The sequence below is a fragment of the Solea solea genome, chromosome 18, assembly GCF_958295425.1.
Source record: "Solea solea chromosome 18, fSolSol10.1, whole genome shotgun sequence".
Lineage (NCBI taxonomy): Eukaryota > Metazoa > Chordata > Actinopteri > Pleuronectiformes > Soleidae > Solea > Solea solea.
In genome coordinates, this window is record NC_081151.1 from 23,361,203 (window position 1) to 23,380,067 (window position 18,865).

Sequence of the window (18,865 nt, forward strand, 5' to 3'; positions counted from 1 at the left end):
TTTAAAGATATTTTTAAGGATATTTAAAGATATTTTTAAGGATGTTTAAAGATAATTTTAAGGATATTTAAAGATATTTTTAAGGACATTTAAAGATATTTTTAAGGATGCCTTGTGAAGGAAAACATGTGTGTGAGTGAATATGAATATGAATGAGTGACTTCCTCCTCCTCCTCCTCCTCCTCATCCTCACTTCACCTCCTGTGTTCTCCTTTTCCTGAACACCAACACCGACACTGAAGTGTTTTCATGAGATCAGGATCAGGTGTGAGATCAGGATCAGGTGCGAGACCGGGGGGGTGGAGTGGCTCAGTGGTTAAGACCGGTACCCTGTGTGCATAAGACATCATGGTCGCAATGGTCGCAAGTTCGACTCCACCCCTGGCTGATTGTGCTCAATTCCATTGTAAGTTGCTTTGGATAAAAGCGTCTGCTAAATGACATGTAATGTAAAGATCAGGATCAGGTGTGAGATCAGGATCAGGTGTGCAGTAAAAACAGATTTTAAACACCATGGAAGACTCGATGTCTTCGATCCTTAATGGTCTTTACACACAGAGAAAAGAAATAATAAACAGTGGGTTTGGGTTGATCTTGTGGTGATAGATAAACAGTGTTGTCTTGTTACTGGTTGAAGTTTGGCACAAAATGGTGCTCGTCAAGACCAAGCCTGAAGTGGATCCTGCTTTTGTTTTTAAATTCAAGGAAAAACTAAAGTCTGCTGCTGAACAAAAGACTCACGTCATTTTAATCTATGTGAGATTAAGTCTATGACAGCTTAAGAACGTGTTCACGTCTTTATCTCACAGTCACACAGACTTTTATAAACCACTCACTCTCCCACACCAAAGCCCATAGAGAACACCAGTGATTTTAGCTGGCGGGGACACTGGAGCTGCTGGTCCTCTGCTGCCTCGTGTGGTCACTAAAATCAGACATTTGAACTTAGTGATGGAGGCAGCAGTGGATCAACAACTGGAGTGAGTGGTTTAAAAAACCCAACAAAAACGTCTTTAACTTTTGGAAAAAACATAAGGCAACATCAGATATTGACAATTATATATGTACATATATATATACACACATATATGTATGCAAAATAAAAAGAAGTTTGTAGTTGAAAGCATTTACTTACTTTTGTCTCTTAAATTGCAGATTTTTGATTTTATTGCCTGTGTTTGTACAAATGTTTGTGAAGGCAGGACTGCACAGCCTGGTGTGTCACGTGACCTGAAAACACCTGAGTCACTGATTAAGAGGTGTGGCCTGATGATTGGCTTCTGACAGGGAGGGGGCGGGGCATGTGCCATCTTTGTCTTCAGGGCCTTGGCCCTGTAATGTCTGAGGACACCTGTGAAACGCTGTGTTTTATTCAGCACGAGTGGGTCTCAGTGGATCAGTGAGTGACTGTCACTGCCACTGTGTCACCGTTAACGTCTGAATGTTTCGCATGCTGCTCATTTCATGTCATTTCCCCAAGTTTGTGTATGATTAATAAACTGCGTCTATTATTTGTTTTGAGCAAATGCAGAACGACGCGAGGCAGCCGCCATGCACATGCACACAGGCAGTTTAAAGCACGTCGCTCTGTGAAAAGCTGTGATTATTGTGATTATTCAGCCGCTCAACAACATTTTAAATATGTTTGGAATCTCCTGAACTTCCCGTTTCCTGTCTGCGTCGGTTCGATGCAACCGAGTGGAGTTTGATTGAACAGCCAGCGAAAGCACAGCGAGATTTAAAAACATCACACGTAACTTAGCACGACTTCTTTTTACCCAGTCCTCACCTTTGCCCTTTAAGTGAACCACAGCTTTGGTCCCACGGGACAAAGTCTCAGACCGTGTTTGAGGCTGATGGACGTCCTGAGTGATCATTTTACTGTAAAAGGGAGTATTTACTGACATGTTCACGTCTTTATCTCACTGTGAGACAGACTTTTGTAAACCACTCACTCTCCCACACCAAAGCCCATAGAGAACATCAATGATTTTAGTGGTTTGGTGTGTGAGAGCGAGCTTTGTTTTTCAGTCAGAAAGATAAAGCCGACAAATGACTGTTCAACAACAGATGTGAACGTCCATCAGCCTCCAGGAGCAGGTGAGTTTGTCCTCCGCGTCTCCAGGTTTGGACAGACGTGAGGTCAAGGCAGTCGTTTTCTGTCCTCAGTCCGTTTCCTTCAGAAGTTCAGAACAGAAGAACATAAAAAACAATGAACCCTGAGGGTGAGGCAGCGTCAGGCCTCCAGCAGGACGTGCCAGCGGCAGACCTGCTGCCCTCCCGCCTCCTTCATGTCCTGCCAGTGGAGCTGCTCCTCCTCGCCGCTGCTGTTCTGACCCAGAGCGATCCAGCCCACCATCTCTTTGCGCTTCATGCTGCGCCGCGTGTAGATGGAGACCAGCAGCGTGACGTCCGACAGCTGGAACAGCGCCACCTGGAAGACGAAGGTCTCTTTGTAGATGGGGTTGGGTTGTCCGCGTCGCACCGACGTCTTGCACCGGGAGATCTCCTGCCCGACCGAGTTCAGCAGAGTCAGGCGGCCGTAGGTGTCTGGACCAGAGGAGAGGAGGTCATTGTGTGTAGAACATGTTTTGTGTTTGCTGAGTGGGAGTGAGGTGTGAGTGTCTGCAGACCTGGTGGTCTGTTGATGGCCAGGTTCCTGAAGTGACTCCCCTTGACCAGCTCCACAGACATGCGTCCCGTGGTGGCGTTGTAGGAGAGACCCATCAGCAGCTCGGGGACGCCGCCGTGGGTCAGAGACTGAGTGGACGAGACGCTGTCGCTCTGAGACACGGGGGACACGCTCAGCCCGGACTCCACGCACTGAGGAAACACAGGGAGCGACATTTAAGACCTGTTCAGACACTTGTTTTATGTGATTTAATGCTAACTGTAATTCATTTGGGAGCCACTGGACGTGTTATCCATTAAATATGAACAGAAAAGGTTTAAAGCAGCAGCAGAATAACAAATAACTCAGAGAAAATCAGGAGCTGCTGGTCTACTGCTGCCTCGTGTGGTCACTTTGTGTCACTGACGTGAATCTGAATAAATCATTTCAAAGCCAAATTTTACAAAATAAGACGTTTGAACTTAGTGATGGAGGCAGCAGTGTGTGTGTGTGTGATGTTAAAATCACTGATTTCCTCTATGGGCTTTGGTGTGGGAGAGTGAGTGGTTTAAAGAACCATAAACAGCTTTTGGCAAACTCAGATATTTATGATCAGAACACTGTTATGTTGTGATCACCTTCAGGTTACTGCGAGGCTCCAGGATCAGCGTGGTTTCCGTCGTCCCGCCCTCCGGGTCGACTACCTCTAACCGCAGCATCTTCTCCCCCATCATCCTCTCGCGGGACATTCTGCCTCCGATGGCGTACAGCCTGAACCTGATGGCCGACGCGGCCAGGTCCGGCGGCTCCAGGCGCGTGAAGCGGAAGGTCTCGTTGAAGAGCGGCTGCGAGCCTCTCTGCACCGACGTCTTGTGCCGCTGCTTCTTGGAGGGAAGCAGGACCATGTGGATCTGCCAGCAGTCCATGCCGCTGCGGGCCTTGTCGGGGATGTCCCGCGCCGTCACCACGGTCACCAGCAGCTTCTCCGTGTTGGGACGGTAATCCAGAGAGAGCACCAGGTGTCCGCACGTGGAGATGGGCGGTCCCAAGGCGGAGGGGGGCGGCTGAGACGAGACCTCACCCTGGGGAGGCTGCTCCTGCTGAGGAGGAGGACGGAGGAAAACACACGTGGATTCAATTAAAGCTACAATATGTAACGTTTGGAATTATAAGTCGATTTTGGAATATTTAAGTCGATTTTGGAATATTTAAGTCGATTTTGGAATATTTAAGTAGAATTTGGAATTATAAGTATTATAAAAAAAAAGCGAGAATGGGATGGAGAGATGCATACGTTTAAATTCTACCCACGTCTTTTGTCTTATTCAATGTTTGAAAAAAATTCCAAACCAAAGGTATTAAAATATTGATAAGTATAAATTATATAAATGATATTTGTTCAGATTTTGTTTTAGCTCACTGGAGTATTATTAGCAGCAGCTTTAGCATTAGCGTTGTTATATAAGTGTATAAATAAACCTCTGCAACATGGAGCTTGTGATGTAACCTCATTGTGTGTGTGTGTGTGTGTGTGTGGGAGGTGTTCACTGCACAGATTGCTCTCTATTCCAAACTGTGGTTTGGTGAGTAAAACAGTCTATATTCCTGCTCACCCACCCACACACACACACACACACACACACACAGACAGTTTAAAGTCGTGCTGCAGTACCTCGGGGCTCCAGGTGGAGGAGCTGTCTGTGGGGTTGTTCTGGTTGTGATCCTGGGCAGCCTGCTCCGTGTCCTCGCTGCCGTCGGCGGCCTGGCGCCGCATGCTCGGTGTGGGACTGTCCCTGACGTCCAGTGAGAACTTGGGCACAGCGGGTTGGACCTGCGAGGCGACAGACTCCGCCCTGATAGACTCCGCCCTGATAGACTCCGCCCTGACAGACTCAGCCCTGACAGACTCCGCCCTCTCGCTTTCCACCATCGTCGCTGCGGACAGCGGGTCCTGGAAAGCCTGCTGGGTCTGAGCCTCCATCTCTGCAGAGGGAAGGAAAGTGAGCATGAGCGACCTCTGCTGGTGGATGCAGCAGGACAGAGGACTGAGTGAGGACAAGACTCACGTACGTCAGTCTATGATATCTTTAAGAACACGTTCACGTCTTTATCGCACTGTGAGACAGACTTTTCCAACAGGAAACTGAAGTTTGTAAACCACTCACTCTCCCACACCAAAGCCCACAGAGAAAATCAGTGATTTTAACATCACACACACAGGAGTTTTTGATCCACTGCTGCCTCCATCACTAAGTTCAAATGTCTTATTTTGTCAATTTGGCATTTGAAAATCTTGGTTCAGATTGACCTCAGTGACACAAAGTGACCACACGAGGCAGCAGTAGACCAGCAGCTCCTGTGTCCCCGCCAGCTAAAATCACTGGTTTTCTCTATGGGCTTTGGTGTTGGAGAGTGAGTGGTTTACAAATTGATGAACAATTTATCTATCTTTATCCTTATTTATTTATCTATTTATTTATTTACTTATTTATTCATTTGTTTATTTATTTATTTATGTGAATAAAATTGTTGACTGAAATGCATTCAGTCAAACAAGTGAGTGAGTGAGTGAATGAGTGAGTGAGTATGTGTTTAAGCGTGTGTCTATGTGTGTGGCCTCTCCCTGTGACACAGCAGCAGCATCAGCAGCAGCAGCATCATCATCAGCAGCATCAGCAGCAGCAGCAGCAGCAGCATCAGCAGCAGCAGCAGCAGCATCAGCAGCAGCAGCAGTAAGAACAGGTCGTACCTAACTCGTGCCTAAATTATCTCCAATTCATCGTCATTAAGCTGCTTCTGACTGTTACATTGAAGGCTGCTGCACAGAGCGTTCGTTGCCATGGCAACAAGCTGAGATGACTCACCAGTCGCTACGTGTGTGTGTGTGTTGTGCCGTGTACATTTGTATTCATAGATAATACTGTATATATAAATACTTTCCTTCAGAGACTCAGTGACCTGGACCAAAAAAAATTATGTCAACAACTCATTTTAAATGAAGTAACCACTTCACCATTGTATCCTCCCACCGTGCAATCAGAGCGCAGGTTACATCCACATCTGTTCAAACTCATACAATATGTTTTCAAGTAAATACAAGCAATAATATCAGACAGACGGACAGACAGATTTGCATGTATTCATGCTGCACCGATTTTTCAGCTTCTTCAATGTGGTCTTAAAGGGTTTCTACCTCACCTGTTATGTGTTCTATTTAATTTATATTATTATTTTTTGTAAAACAATAAAATCATTGAGGTGTGGTTGTAAGTTAGTAAAATGCTCCACCTTCACAGTCCGACGGCTCCGTGCTTCCCTCCTCCTGGTCCGACAGTCGGGTGAATTTGTGCCGTTGACCCAGCGACAGCTGAGCCGTCTGGACCTTCTTTTCCCCGCCGCTCTTGGCCGCGCCGCCGCGGAAACTCTGCGAGCGCGACACTGATATCTCAAACTGCTTCAGGACCTCGTCCTCGCTCTCCCACGAGCTGACGTCTTCGTCCTCGTCCTTGGCGCCGTAACTGTTCACTGCAGCGAGACACGATAAAACACAGGGAAACACGAGGGTGAGCCGGACGGTGGGAGACGAAGAACTTGCTCCTCACTTTAGTACTTTTTTTTTTGTCTTAATTAAATTTAAGAAACATTTGTTCAATACATGATCTTTGACCTTGTGTTGAATATTGGACAAATTAAAGAAAACTGAAGGGAAAAATTTGACGAATCAAAGACAAAAACAGAGAAACGTTGTGTATATGCAGATGACACACAACTGTTTATTACTCTATTCCAAATTCCCTGTAAGTACATTAACCTAACAATAAATAACTATTCTAACTGTGATAAACACAAATTATAGATTATAGTGACAAATGGAATTGGAAGTGTCATTTAAATTAAATTAAATTAATTAAATTAATTAACATCCAGGACAAAGAAACTGATTCATTCTTTGATTTAAACGTCTTTAAAGATGATAAAACAGTTATTTTGGTATCTTGTTCTTATTTTATCATGTTTTTTATTTCTCTAAAAATAACTTGTTTACTGCAACTCTCCAATAAATAATTATATATAAAAGCCTTTTTTGCCTGCCTGCCTGCTTTTATTGTTTTTAAACATTTTTTTTACTTTCTATTCTATTTGAATTTCAATGTTTTTTAAAAGGTGTTTAAATATGCCACTGATGGATGTTGACATCATGTTACAGCGAATGATTTCTTCCGGGAACCACGCTACAATTTTTATAGAATTTTTATTCATATAATCTGGTGAATGAACTCATTGTGAATTTAATGACACGGTCATTAGAGCTTCTGAAGCCTTTATTTATGTTCTATAAAGAGTTTAACAGCTGATGGCAGGTACGTTAAAGTCGCTTCACACTGCACAGGCGGGAGAAACACTGCTACCATACTTGTGTGTGTGTGTGGGCGCGAGGGTCACTTCACTCACAGAGTAATTTCACCATAATTGGATAGAAACAGCTGAATAAATGACGCGGCGGTGGCGGTGAAGGGGGTTGGATGTTGCTGATGGGTGGGTGGGGGTGGGCGGGCGGGGGTGCAGACGAGGGGGGGTGGGGGCTGTGGACTCAGTTCTGTACCTGAGCGATCGCCATGGTAACCTACAGAACAGGAAGCCGCTCTTTTGTGTGGGTGAGTGACGGCTGATTTGGTCTGTTAACTTCAATATTCCGATGCAATTCATACACGATGTTTCTCTCTCTTTCTCTGAGTCTACAATACACACTGTATTTTATGAGTGCATTTTGTACATCAAATATAAATAATATATATAATCCCATTCTGAATTTAGCTTCTTTTTTTGACTGTCATTTTTTATTCCATATCTTCACATCTCGATTGTCAAGTTTGTACATAGTCTGTTTACTTGTGTGTAAAACAACAGCCGTGCTTTTAAATAAAAATGTGTTTTAGATGCTAAAATATCTGAAATAACAACTGTTGTTGTTTTATGTAAGTTTAAATGATGTGAGACAAGTTTCTGACAATAAAGTCTCATCTTATTTCATCATACCTTTGATTATTCTTGTACTTTCTAACGCTCCTTTTTAATATCTGAATAAAATGACATCATTAAATGATGTATTGTTGGTCAAATATGCACATAAACTGTTTACTCGTGTCTAAATATATATATATATAAATATGTACTTTACATATTGTTTTTGCACGAAACACCTTTTATTTATCTTTCTCTAACCCGAGTTCATGACCTCACTTAAATGGGTTCACACTTTCTGAGCACTTTAAAGTTCTACAGAATAAACCTTCAAATTATTTGAATTAATATAAAACGTGACACAATAACATTTCCAGCACCATAGTGTACGTGAAGAACCAGTCCTGAGGTGTCAAAGGTATATTTTACCAGATAAAGTTTTAAAAATCTGCTTTTTCCTGAAACATAAAGATGAATTAAAGAAGTGTAACAGACAGTTTTCGAGTTTGAATCCCTACCTTTGTCCCGTGAAGCTTCGGCAGCTTTTTGAGCAGCGAGTTTTATCATTTTATGGAGCGACTTCAAACAGGACGTGATGTTTGTTCAGGGAAGTGACTGGAAATACCAGAGACTCCACCTGCTGCAGGTGAGGAAACCGGCTCAGTGTTTGCTCAGCGCCGCCTGACTCACAGTCGCCCCCTGGATTTAGAACCTCCTCCTCCTCCTTCTGCTGCACATTCTTTTATTTATTTCTTTTTAAGTTTTCTCTTTCACTCTGCTGACAAAAGCAGAATTTGATGATGTACAAAAATAAACTTATGCTTACTGACTTTAGTGAGTCCATGTGAGCTGAAGAGGAAAAATGTTTCTTTTTTGATATTTTGGGGACAATGTTGCTGTAAATCAAACGAACGAGTTCATAAAACAGTTTTACAGATTTAGAGAGGAACTGATTCAATAATGGGTTTTTTTGTGTCCTGGATGATTAGATAATGTTACATATACATACACAGAGAGTTTACTTGACTCTGGTTTCCCTCGACATGTCGCTCACTCACCGAGCCCCTGGCGAACTCCCTGCTTCCCTCTCTTCCGGCGGTTGTATTGCTCCAGACAGGGAAGCCCGCCCACACGAGAGAAACACAGCTTCTTGTTGATGAAGAGGAAGAGGACGGCCAACGCCACGATGAAGACGCCCACCGCCGACAGGAAGCCGATGGCCTCTGGAGTGACTGGTGGGAGAAGGGAGAGGGAGAGAGGACACACAATGACACAGTGATCAGACCACACAAACAGGCAGCCTGGATACACACACACACACACACACACAGTACGTATGGTTTATGTGATACACACACAGAACGACACAACGAGTGACACTTTAGTAAAGTTTCTGTCAGCGATCACAGAGTTTCAAAGATACACCGTCAGTTTTCTGCAGCTCACTTTCTTTCATAAAAATGTCATAAATAATAAAAACACAACTATTTTAGAGTTTAGACAAAGAAGAAGAAGGATTTTCATCACAGAATAAATCAAAGTCGAGGAAATGAATTGGTTTTGACGATTGATGAAGAAGAAGTCGTCCATTTCAAATATTTGTTAGCAAACAATGAGCAGTTTAAAGGTCCAGCGTTTGAGAATTAGTGACATCTAATGGTGAGACTGCAGTTTGCAACAAACACAGCTGCTCTGCTCACCTCTCTCTCACGCTCTGTATTTACTAGCATCGATACATCGAAGCTATCTATCTTAGCTGGCCAGTTAAGTTGCACCTATCTGAGCTAGCTAGTTAACTAGCATTATCTATCTAAACTAGCTAGCTAGTTAACATCCATCGATGCATTGTTCTATATCTTAGCTAGCTATGTTTTATGGCATCTATCTAAGTTAGCTAGTTAACTAACATCCATCTATCTAAGTTAGCTAGTTAACTAGCATCATCCATCTAAACTAGCTAATATCTATCTATCTATCTATCTATGCTAGTAGCTAAAGCTACAGCTAGAACAGGGCCTGAAGTAAAAATAAAAACACACTTAAGTTTAGCACAATAAAACCTCCTACATGTTACACACTGGATGTTTTTTAAAGAAAGGAAAAGAAAAGAAAAGAAAGAAGAGAGGAAACAGAAGAGTTAAAAAAAACAAAACCAAACACAATCAGAGACGGAGAAGAAACAAATGTTGAGAATATACGACGTCTGTTTCTCTGAGGGTCCTTCAGTGCAGAGGAATAGAAGTGTGTGTGTGTGTGTGTGTGTGTCCTGTTTCCACGGTAACATGACACAAAGCTCAGACCTGAATCAATGGGTGCAAATAGAAACGAGTGCACGACCCACAGAGAAGAACTCCACAGTGAGTTTAGAGTCAAGCATTTTAAAGGTGCAAACATATGTTCATTCATTCATTCATTCATTCATTCTCTACCGCTTTATCTTCCACATGAAGGTCGTGGCACAGGGTGAAAGGTCACACAAATATTATCTACTGTCTTTCATTGTTTTCCAGTATATGAACATATTTTACGTGTTTTTTCAGTATATGAACACATTTTAAGTGTTTTTTCAGTGTATGAACATATTTTACGGGTTTTTTCAGTATATGGACACATTTTAAGTGTTTTTTCAGTGTATGGACACATTTTAAGTGTTTTTGTTCCAGTATATGAACATATTTTAAGTGTTTTTTCAGTATATGAACACATTTTGAGTATAACTTGAAAAACACTTAAATGGTGGGTGTTTTAAACGATGCGTTCGGGTGCAGTGGTAATTTAGAGTTTCCTCCCCTCAGCTGCTGTGATGCTCAGACACTGAGCTCAGTGTTGGACACTCAGAACCTCCTACTGTCTGCATGCAGATGGACAGGAAGACACCCGGGGTCAAAGTCTGGACTCACACCTGCTGCACACACACACACACACACACACACACACATACACACACACACACACACACACACAGAGAGAGGCACACAGACATCCAAATGTCGTGTTCTAAAATTTCTATTCAAAATGACTGATCACTTAAAGCTGCAGTATGTAACTTTTTAAACATGAAACAAATGTCTGTTACATTCAAATCATGGTCACATGACTTCACACAGTGTTTACATGTGTCGCTCTCGTGTCTCGTTTCACTGCAAATGACCATTTATGACTAAAATAACAGTTCTCATTTCATTAACTAAATATAATCAGACTCAAATGTACATGTAGGAACAATGAATACGAGGTGTGTGTGTGTGCGTGTGTGTGTGTGTGTGTGTGTGTGCGTGTGTAACAGGACAAAGACGCTGCACATGAACTGAATGTAAAACATCATGAATGAATTGAGGAGGCGAGTGACCCAGAACTCAGTGAGAGGCTTCACATCAAACTAATGAGGACGAGATAAAAGACTCACAATATCTAATCTGTTACAAGCACTGTGCTCTCTGTGTGTGTGTGTGTGTGTCTGCGTGTGTGTGTGTGTGTGTGTGTGTGTGTGTCTGCGTGTGTGATCCCCTGATTACGATGCAGCTTTGAAGTGACGAGCTGCAGAGGAAGAACAAGAATGTCTTTGATGTGAGCGTCAGATTAAGGTTTGTTAAAGAACACACCCGCTGTGTTACGGTGTTACGTTGATCGTGTGTCAGCACCCCCTTGTGGCGGTGGCTGAAATGAACAGAGATAAAGAGTTATGGTCTGTCGTCGTCTGACGAAGACTTTACATGTGGATTTATTGGTTGGATGGATGAATGGTTGGATGGATGGAGGATGGAGGATGGATTGATGAATGGGTGATGGATGATATTGGATGGATGGTTAGATGAATGGAGGATGAATTGATGAATGGGTGATGGATGGTTGGATGAATGGATGGCTGAACGGGTGGATGATGAACTGATGAATGGATGGATGGATGAATTAATTGATGAATGGATGATGGATGGGTGGATGATGGATGAATGGATGGATAATGGATGGATGATTAATGGATGGGTGGATGGATGATTAATGGATGGATGGATAGATGAATGAATGAATGAATGTGCTCTGAAACCCACAAACAAGTTGAGCTGTTGTTGAACAGAAGGTCAAATCAACCCAGAGAAACATCAGCACATCATGTTTCAGATTGATTCAAACCCAGTGACCGTGACACACACACACACACGCACACGCACGCACACGCACACACACACACACACACACACACACATACGTACACACACATACCTGAAAACCATAGTTTCCCTGGAAACAGCCCAGAGGCTCTGTTAAGGTATAATGAGTAAGAAGCTCTCATGTTACCATGGCGCCGCCTCTTTGTTTGTCCTGATTGGACGAGAGGACGGGAGACGTCTCAGGGTCGAGAGGAAGACACAGGATGAAAAGAGACGCACACACACGCACACACATACACACGCATGCAAGTACTCAGTAACGTAGTAGTAAAAGTACTCAGTGACAGTAGTAAAAGTGCTCAGTAACGTAGTAGTAAAAGTACTCAGTGACATAGAAGTAAAAGTGCTCAGTGACATAGTAGTAAAAGTACTCAGTGACAGTAGTAAAAGTACTCAGTGACATAGTAGTAAAAGTACTCAGTGACAGTAGTAAAAGTACTCAGTGACATAGAAGTAAAAGTGCTCAGTGACATAGAAGTAAAAGTACTCAGTGACATAGAAGTAAAAGTACTCAGTGACATAGTAGTAAAAGTACTCAGTGACATAGTAGTAAAAGTGCTCAGTGACATAGTAGTAAAAGTACTCAGTGACAGTAGTAAAAGTACTCAGTGATATAGTAGTAAAAGCACTGAGTGACATAGTAGTAAAAGCACTGAGTGACATAGTAGTAAAAGTACTCAGTGACATAGTAGTAAAAGTACTCAGTGACGTAGTAGTAAAAGTACTCAGTGACGTAGTAGTAAAAGTACTCAGTAACGTAGTAGTAAAAGTACTCAGTGACATAGTAGTAAAAGTACTCAGTGACATAGTAGTAAAAGCACTGAGTGACATAGTAGTAAAAGTACTCAGTGACATAGTAGTAAAAGTACTCAGTGACATAGTAGTAAAAGTACTCAGTGACGTAGTAGTAAAAGTACTCAGTGATATAGTAGTAAAAGTGCTCAGTGACATAGTAGTAAAAGCACTGAGTGACATAGTAGAAAAAGTACTCAGTGACATAGTAGTAAAAGTACTCAGTGACATAGTAGTAAAAGTACTCAGTGACGTAGTAGTAAAAGTACTCAGTAACGTAGTAGTAAAAGTACTCAGTGATATAGTAGTAAAAGTGCTCAGTGACATAATAGTAAAAGCACTCAGTGACATAGTAGTAAAAGTACTCAGTGACATAGAAGTAAAAGTGCTCAGTGACATAGTAGTAAAAGCACTGAGTGACATAGTAGTAAAAGTACTCAGTGACATAGTAGTAAAAGCACTGAGTGACATAGTAGTAAAAGTACTCAGTGACATAGTAGTAAAAGTGCTCAGTGACATAATAGTAAAAGCACTCAGTGACATAGTAGTAAAAGTGCTCAGTGACATAGTAGTAAAAGTACTCAGTGACAGTAGTAAAAGTACTCAGTGACATAGTAGTAAAAGTACTCAGTGACAGTAGTAAAAGTACTCAGTGACATAGAAGTAAAAGTGCTCAGTGACATAGAAGTAAAAGTACTCAGTGACATAGTAGTAAAAGTACTCAGTGACATAGTAGTAAAAGTGCTCAGTGACATAGTAGTAAAAGTACTCAGTGACAGTAGTAAAAGTACTCAGTGATATAGTAGTAAAAGCACTGAGTGACATAGTAGTAAAAGCACTGAGTGACATAGTAGTAAAAGTACTCAGTGACATAGTAGTAAAAGTACTCAGTGACGTAGTAGTAAAAGTACTCAGTGACGTAGTAGTAAAAGTACTCAGTAACGTAGTAGTAAAAGTACTCAGTGACATAGTAGTAAAAGTACTCAGTGACATAGTAGTAAAAGCACTGAGTGACATAGTAGTAAAAGTACTCAGTGACATAGTAGTAAAAGTACTCAGTGACATAGTAGTAAAAGTACTCAGTGACGTAGTAGTAAAAGTACTCAGTGATATAGTAGTAAAAGTGCTCAGTGACATAGTAGTAAAAGCACTGAGTGACATAGTAGAAAAAGTACTCAGTGACATAGTAGTAAAAGTACTCAGTGACATAGTAGTAAAAGTACTCAGTGACGTAGTAGTAAAAGTACTCAGTAACGTAGTAGTAAAAGTACTCAGTGATATAGTAGTAAAAGTGCTCAGTGACATAATAGTAAAAGCACTCAGTGACATAGTAGTAAAAGTACTCAGTGACATAGTAGTAAAAGTACTCAGTAACGTAGTAGTAAAAGTACTCAGTGACATAGTAGTAAAAGTACTCAGTGACATAGTAGTAAAAGCACTGAGTGACATAGTAGTAAAAGTACTCAGTGACATAGTAGTAAAAGTGCTCAGTGACATAATAGTAAAAGCACTCAGTGACATAGTAGTAAAAGTACTCAGTGACATAGTAGTAAAAGTACTCAGTGACATAGTAGTAAAAGCACTGAGTGACATAGTAGTAAAAGTACTCAGTGATATAGTAGTAAAAGTGCTCAGTGACATAGTAGTAAAAGTGCTCAGTGACATAGTAATATAAGTACTCAGTGACATAGTAGTAAAAGTACTCAGTGACATAGTAGTAAAAGTACTCAGTGACATAGTAGTAAGAGTGCTCAGTGACATAGTAGTAAAAGTGCTCAGTGACATAGTAGTAAAAGTACTCAGTGACATAGTAGTAAAAGTACTGAGTGAAAAAGGCATCAGTGTGTTTCTCCTGCTGATGTTCAGGCGCCACCTGCTGGTAAAAGACTGCATTACAACTCTAAAAATTCAAATTCACAGTAAAGGAAAGAACTGCAGTAAAATATTGTAACATTTTCAAATGTATTCTAACATTTATTTTAAAAGTTATGAAAAGAGCCTGAAACTGTGGAGGATTAGAAAATCTGATCTTTTTTTAAATCCATGAAATTAAAGTCAGAATTTTAACTTTTTTCACAAAACTCAGACTTTTAATCTCAGAATTCTGAGAATCAAAAATGGAGATAAATACAAAACTATGACGATAAACACGTGAGTTTTTCCTCTCTTCTAATGAAAGACTTTTTGATTTCCTGACACTATTTGACGACTCAGACTTTAAAAGATACATATTTGTTTTAAACAACATCACACACTCAAAGAAAAGCTTGAAATAAATAACTAAAAACAAAAGGAGAAGCTCACTGTCTGCAGTGTTGGGCTCACTGAGTGTCTCTGCTGGCTGAGTGCTGGACATGATGTCTTCACCTCGTCCTCCAGACTTCACTGCTGTCCTTAACTCTCACTTTGCTTCCTCGGAATTTATCCTGAGGATATTATGGTTATTAATCCCTGAGGAGTTTTCCTCCTCCTCCTCCTCCTCCTCCTCCGCCTCCTCCTCCTCCGCCTCCTCCTCCTCCCCCCCCCCTGTGAGAACCTGTCACTCAGCTCTGGTTTCCTGCTTCCAGTCGGGGAGAGGCCGACACAGTTTCCTGAAAAGCAAACTACGGAGACACAACAACTGTGTGTGTCTGTGACTCATGAAGACCAAACCAAAGAGTCTTGGTTTCTCGCTACAAATCAATACAGTCCATAGGCAACAGAAAATGTATTCTATACAACCCCAAAAAACTGAAAACAAATACAAAACAACACATTTTCCACAAAAAAAACAAACGAAACTGAGACGTTAATGAATCAAAACGACCAAAAAATGACACTTGAGTCTCAAAACAATCACAAAGTGACACTAAAGAGTCTTAACAAATGCACTGCCCCCTAGTGGTGGACGTATGTGTGTTCATCTCCAGTGAGTCACACTTCCTGTCAGGGTTCCATTAACACACACACACACACACACACACACACACACAGAGTAAATGTTCTCCTGATTGAATTCAAACTGGTTTGTAACTGAGCCACAAAAACCTGCTGTCGTGGTCAACACTAGTGTGTGTTTGTTTGGCACAAAGCCTCAAAACAAACACAACAAACAACTACAAACAAACAACTCTAACTACCACACACAACCTACCTACAACTGTAACTACACAACTACCACAAAACTACGACACAAGAAACCAAAAACTCAAGACCTGAAAATGATCATAAAAGGATCAACAACCATGAAAAGGTGACAACAAAGACACAAAATACTACACAACTACAACCAAAACCAAGCTACAGTAAAGTCACATGAAGACAGAATCTGAATAATCATGTAAATGATTTTTAGAATCATAATCATTTTGTCTCCAGGTCTGTTTTTTTATCACAAGACATAAAATTCTAATTAAAAATGCAAAACTTTTCTGCTCCACTTTGTTTGAAGAGGAACTAGTTAATCCACTCATAATCCACTCAATCCTAACTCAGTCTACAGCTGCTTTTATTCCAGAACGATCAGCGTTCGCTCACATTTCTTATTCAATCAACGACAAAGTTTCATATATACCAGCACATTACATTACATGTCATTACATTACATGTCATTTAGCAGACGCCTTTATCCAAAGCGACTTACAATGGAATTGAGTACAATCAGTCAGGGGTGGAATCGAACTTGCGACCATGATGTCTTTCGCACACAGGGTACCGGTCTTAACCACTGAGCCACTCCACCTGTCGGCACAAGATGGCCGCCCTCCTGTCGCAAGGCCCTTAGCTAAAGTACGTTTAAAAGGCTTTTTTAAGGCTAGGAAAAGTAAAAAAATGTTGTCTTACAAACATATTTCTTATTCTAATAATCATTTCTGACAGGCTGTAGGGGGCGCTGTGCAAGAGACGGAGCAGTTTAGATATAATAGGATAAGTTAAATTCAGTTTAGATAAGATTGGATAAGTTAAGGTCAGTTTAGATAAGATTGGATAAGTTAAGGTCAGTTTAGATAAGATTGGATAAGTTAAGGTCAGTTAAGATAAGATAGAATAAAATAAGGTCAGTTTAGATAAGATAGAATAAAATAAGGTCAGTTTAGATAAGATAGAATAAAATAAGGTCAGTTTAGATAAGATAGAATAAAATAAGGTCAGTTTAGATAAGATAGGATAAAATAAGGTAAATTTAGATATAATAGGATAAGTTAAGATCAATTTAGATAAGATTGGATAAGTTAAGGTCAGTTTAGATAAGATTGGATAAGTTAAGGTCAATTTAGATAAGATTGGGTGAGTTAAGTTTAAATATAATAAGATAAGTTAAGGTAAGTATAGATAAGATTGGGTGAGTTAAGTTTAAATATAATAAGATAAGTTAAGGTAAGTATAGATAAAATTACAAGTTAAGGTCAATTAAGATATACTAGGATAAATTGAGGTAAGTTTAGATAAGATTGGATAAATTAAGGTAAATTAAGATAAGATTGGATCCAAAGTTAAGACAAGAATATGGTAAAGTAAGATAGAATAGGTTAAGATAAGTTAAGTTTAAATAAGCTAGGATACGATATTAAGATAAGGTATTATAGGTTAAGTAAAGGTTTGTTTACACCAAACAGAACAGACTGATTCTCCCTGAGTCCTCAGATTACACAGATTACACAGATTACACAGGTGTGAACACAATCAGGACTGATCACTAACACCTGCACACAGGAAGCAGGAAGCAGGGAAGTCTCAGGTCACATGGTCACAGAAAAGTGGAGGTAAATGTTTGAAAGAATCCATGAACTCTGTGTGTGTGTGTGTGTGTGTCCATCACTCTGAGCTCAAATACAACAACAACAACAACAATAATAATAAATAAATAAATAAATCAATAAATCCATTGTTGATAGTTGACGTATGGAAACACCTGTGGTTACAAACACAGTCAATATAATCAATCATTCTGTTATAAATTACAGTATCTAATCTTTATCATTATTGTTATCATTATTGTTCATGTTGCTGAGAATGACAGGGTGAGATGATGCGGCCACAGACAGTGGAGGTAAATGATTGAATGAATCCACAGATGAATCCATGAACGTCCATGTTTGTTGTCTTTTTGGTGCAGGAGACGTAAAAATAGACTGTCTCACTCTGTGTCTCACTCTGTGTCTCACTCTGCAGATTCACTGCAGTTCTTTATCACCACCACCATCATCATCATCATCTTCACCATCACCATTATCATCGTCAGCGTTAATAAAAGACCTTAAAATCCACACACCAGTGTTTGTGTGAGATCAGGATAAAGTGGCCTCCTCATCCTACAGCAGGAGAAAACAAGAGGAGGCTGAACACCTCCTTCTTCTCCTCCTCCTCCTTCTTCTACTCTCTCTGACTGAGGAGGAGGAGGAGGAGGAGGAGACAGGGTTGTTTTGTACTTACTGTCCGTGGCCATGGCGGCGGCTCTGTCTCTTCACTCTGACCGGAGGCAGCGCGTCTGTGACGGCGGAGCAGAGGCAGCAGCGTCCGCCGCTTCTCCTCCTCTTCTTCTTCCTCCTCTGCAGCCACTAAGCGCAGCACAGCCGTGATGCCTTCGCGTACCGTCGGAAATATCCACGCTCTCATATTTTTATATTTAAACTAAATAAATAGATACAAATAAATGATATTAGTCAGTGACGCTGTAGCAGATAATGACCGTAATAACTGTCAATCACAATAATGTTTGTTTTGTGTGTTACTTTGTTTTTTACCGTCTTTACGGCTGCGACACATTCAACGTCCACCTGTTATAGGAGCAATAAAAAGTACCTTACCTTACCTTATCTTAACTCATTTTAACTTATCTAACGTTTTCTTGTATAAACTTATCTGAACTTATTCAATCTTAGTCTTAACTTTGAAAATATTAATAATAAATAAATCCTACCTTAACTAAACATATCCTATTTGACCTAAATCTACCGTTATCTACACTTACCTTTACGTATCCTATAATACCTCGTCTTAATGACATATCCTAGCTTATCGAAACTTAACTTATCCTATCTTATCTAAATGTGTTTTGTCTAAACTTCCTAATCTATCTTAATCTAAACTTACCTTATTTTAACATCTTATCTACTTTATTTTCTCTTTAAGTGATCTCATCTTCCTTTATCTTAACTTAATGTACCTCATCTCATAATAAATTAACTCATTATTTGATCTGAACTTAATTTATCTTGTTTTTTTTATCATATCTTAAATTGAATCTCATCTTATCTGAATTGAACTCGACTGAACTTAAAAACACTTTGAGAACTTTGGTCTCTACGTTGTTGTTGTTGTTGTTGTTTCCATCTTTTCTTCCATTGATGAA

General features: G+C 40.5%; 1 protein-coding gene across 2 annotated transcripts; it reads right to left on the reverse strand.

The window, feature by feature from the left end:
• Positions 1–998: 998 nt before the first annotated feature.
• On the reverse strand, positions 999–18,766 carry syt16 (synaptotagmin XVI). 2 transcript variants are annotated; one of them, XM_058616033.1, is made up of 7 exons: positions 17,947–18,766; positions 8,632–8,874; positions 5,900–6,136; positions 4,284–4,594; positions 3,250–3,711; positions 2,634–2,823; positions 999–2,550 (listed from the first exon to the last, which is right to left on the reverse strand). In XM_058616033.1, exons 1-7 carry the CDS (start codon positions 17,957–17,959, stop codon positions 2,237–2,239), a joined length of 1,770 nt encoding a protein of 589 aa, XP_058472016.1. In that variant the 5' UTR covers positions 17,960–18,766; the 3' UTR covers positions 999–2,236. The 2 variants fall into 2 exon arrangements, with proteins under 2 accessions (XP_058472016.1, XP_058472018.1); XM_058616035.1 differs by having other exon boundaries at positions 8,632–8,805; positions 17,947–18,764.
• Positions 18,767–18,865: the final 99 nt, after the last annotated feature.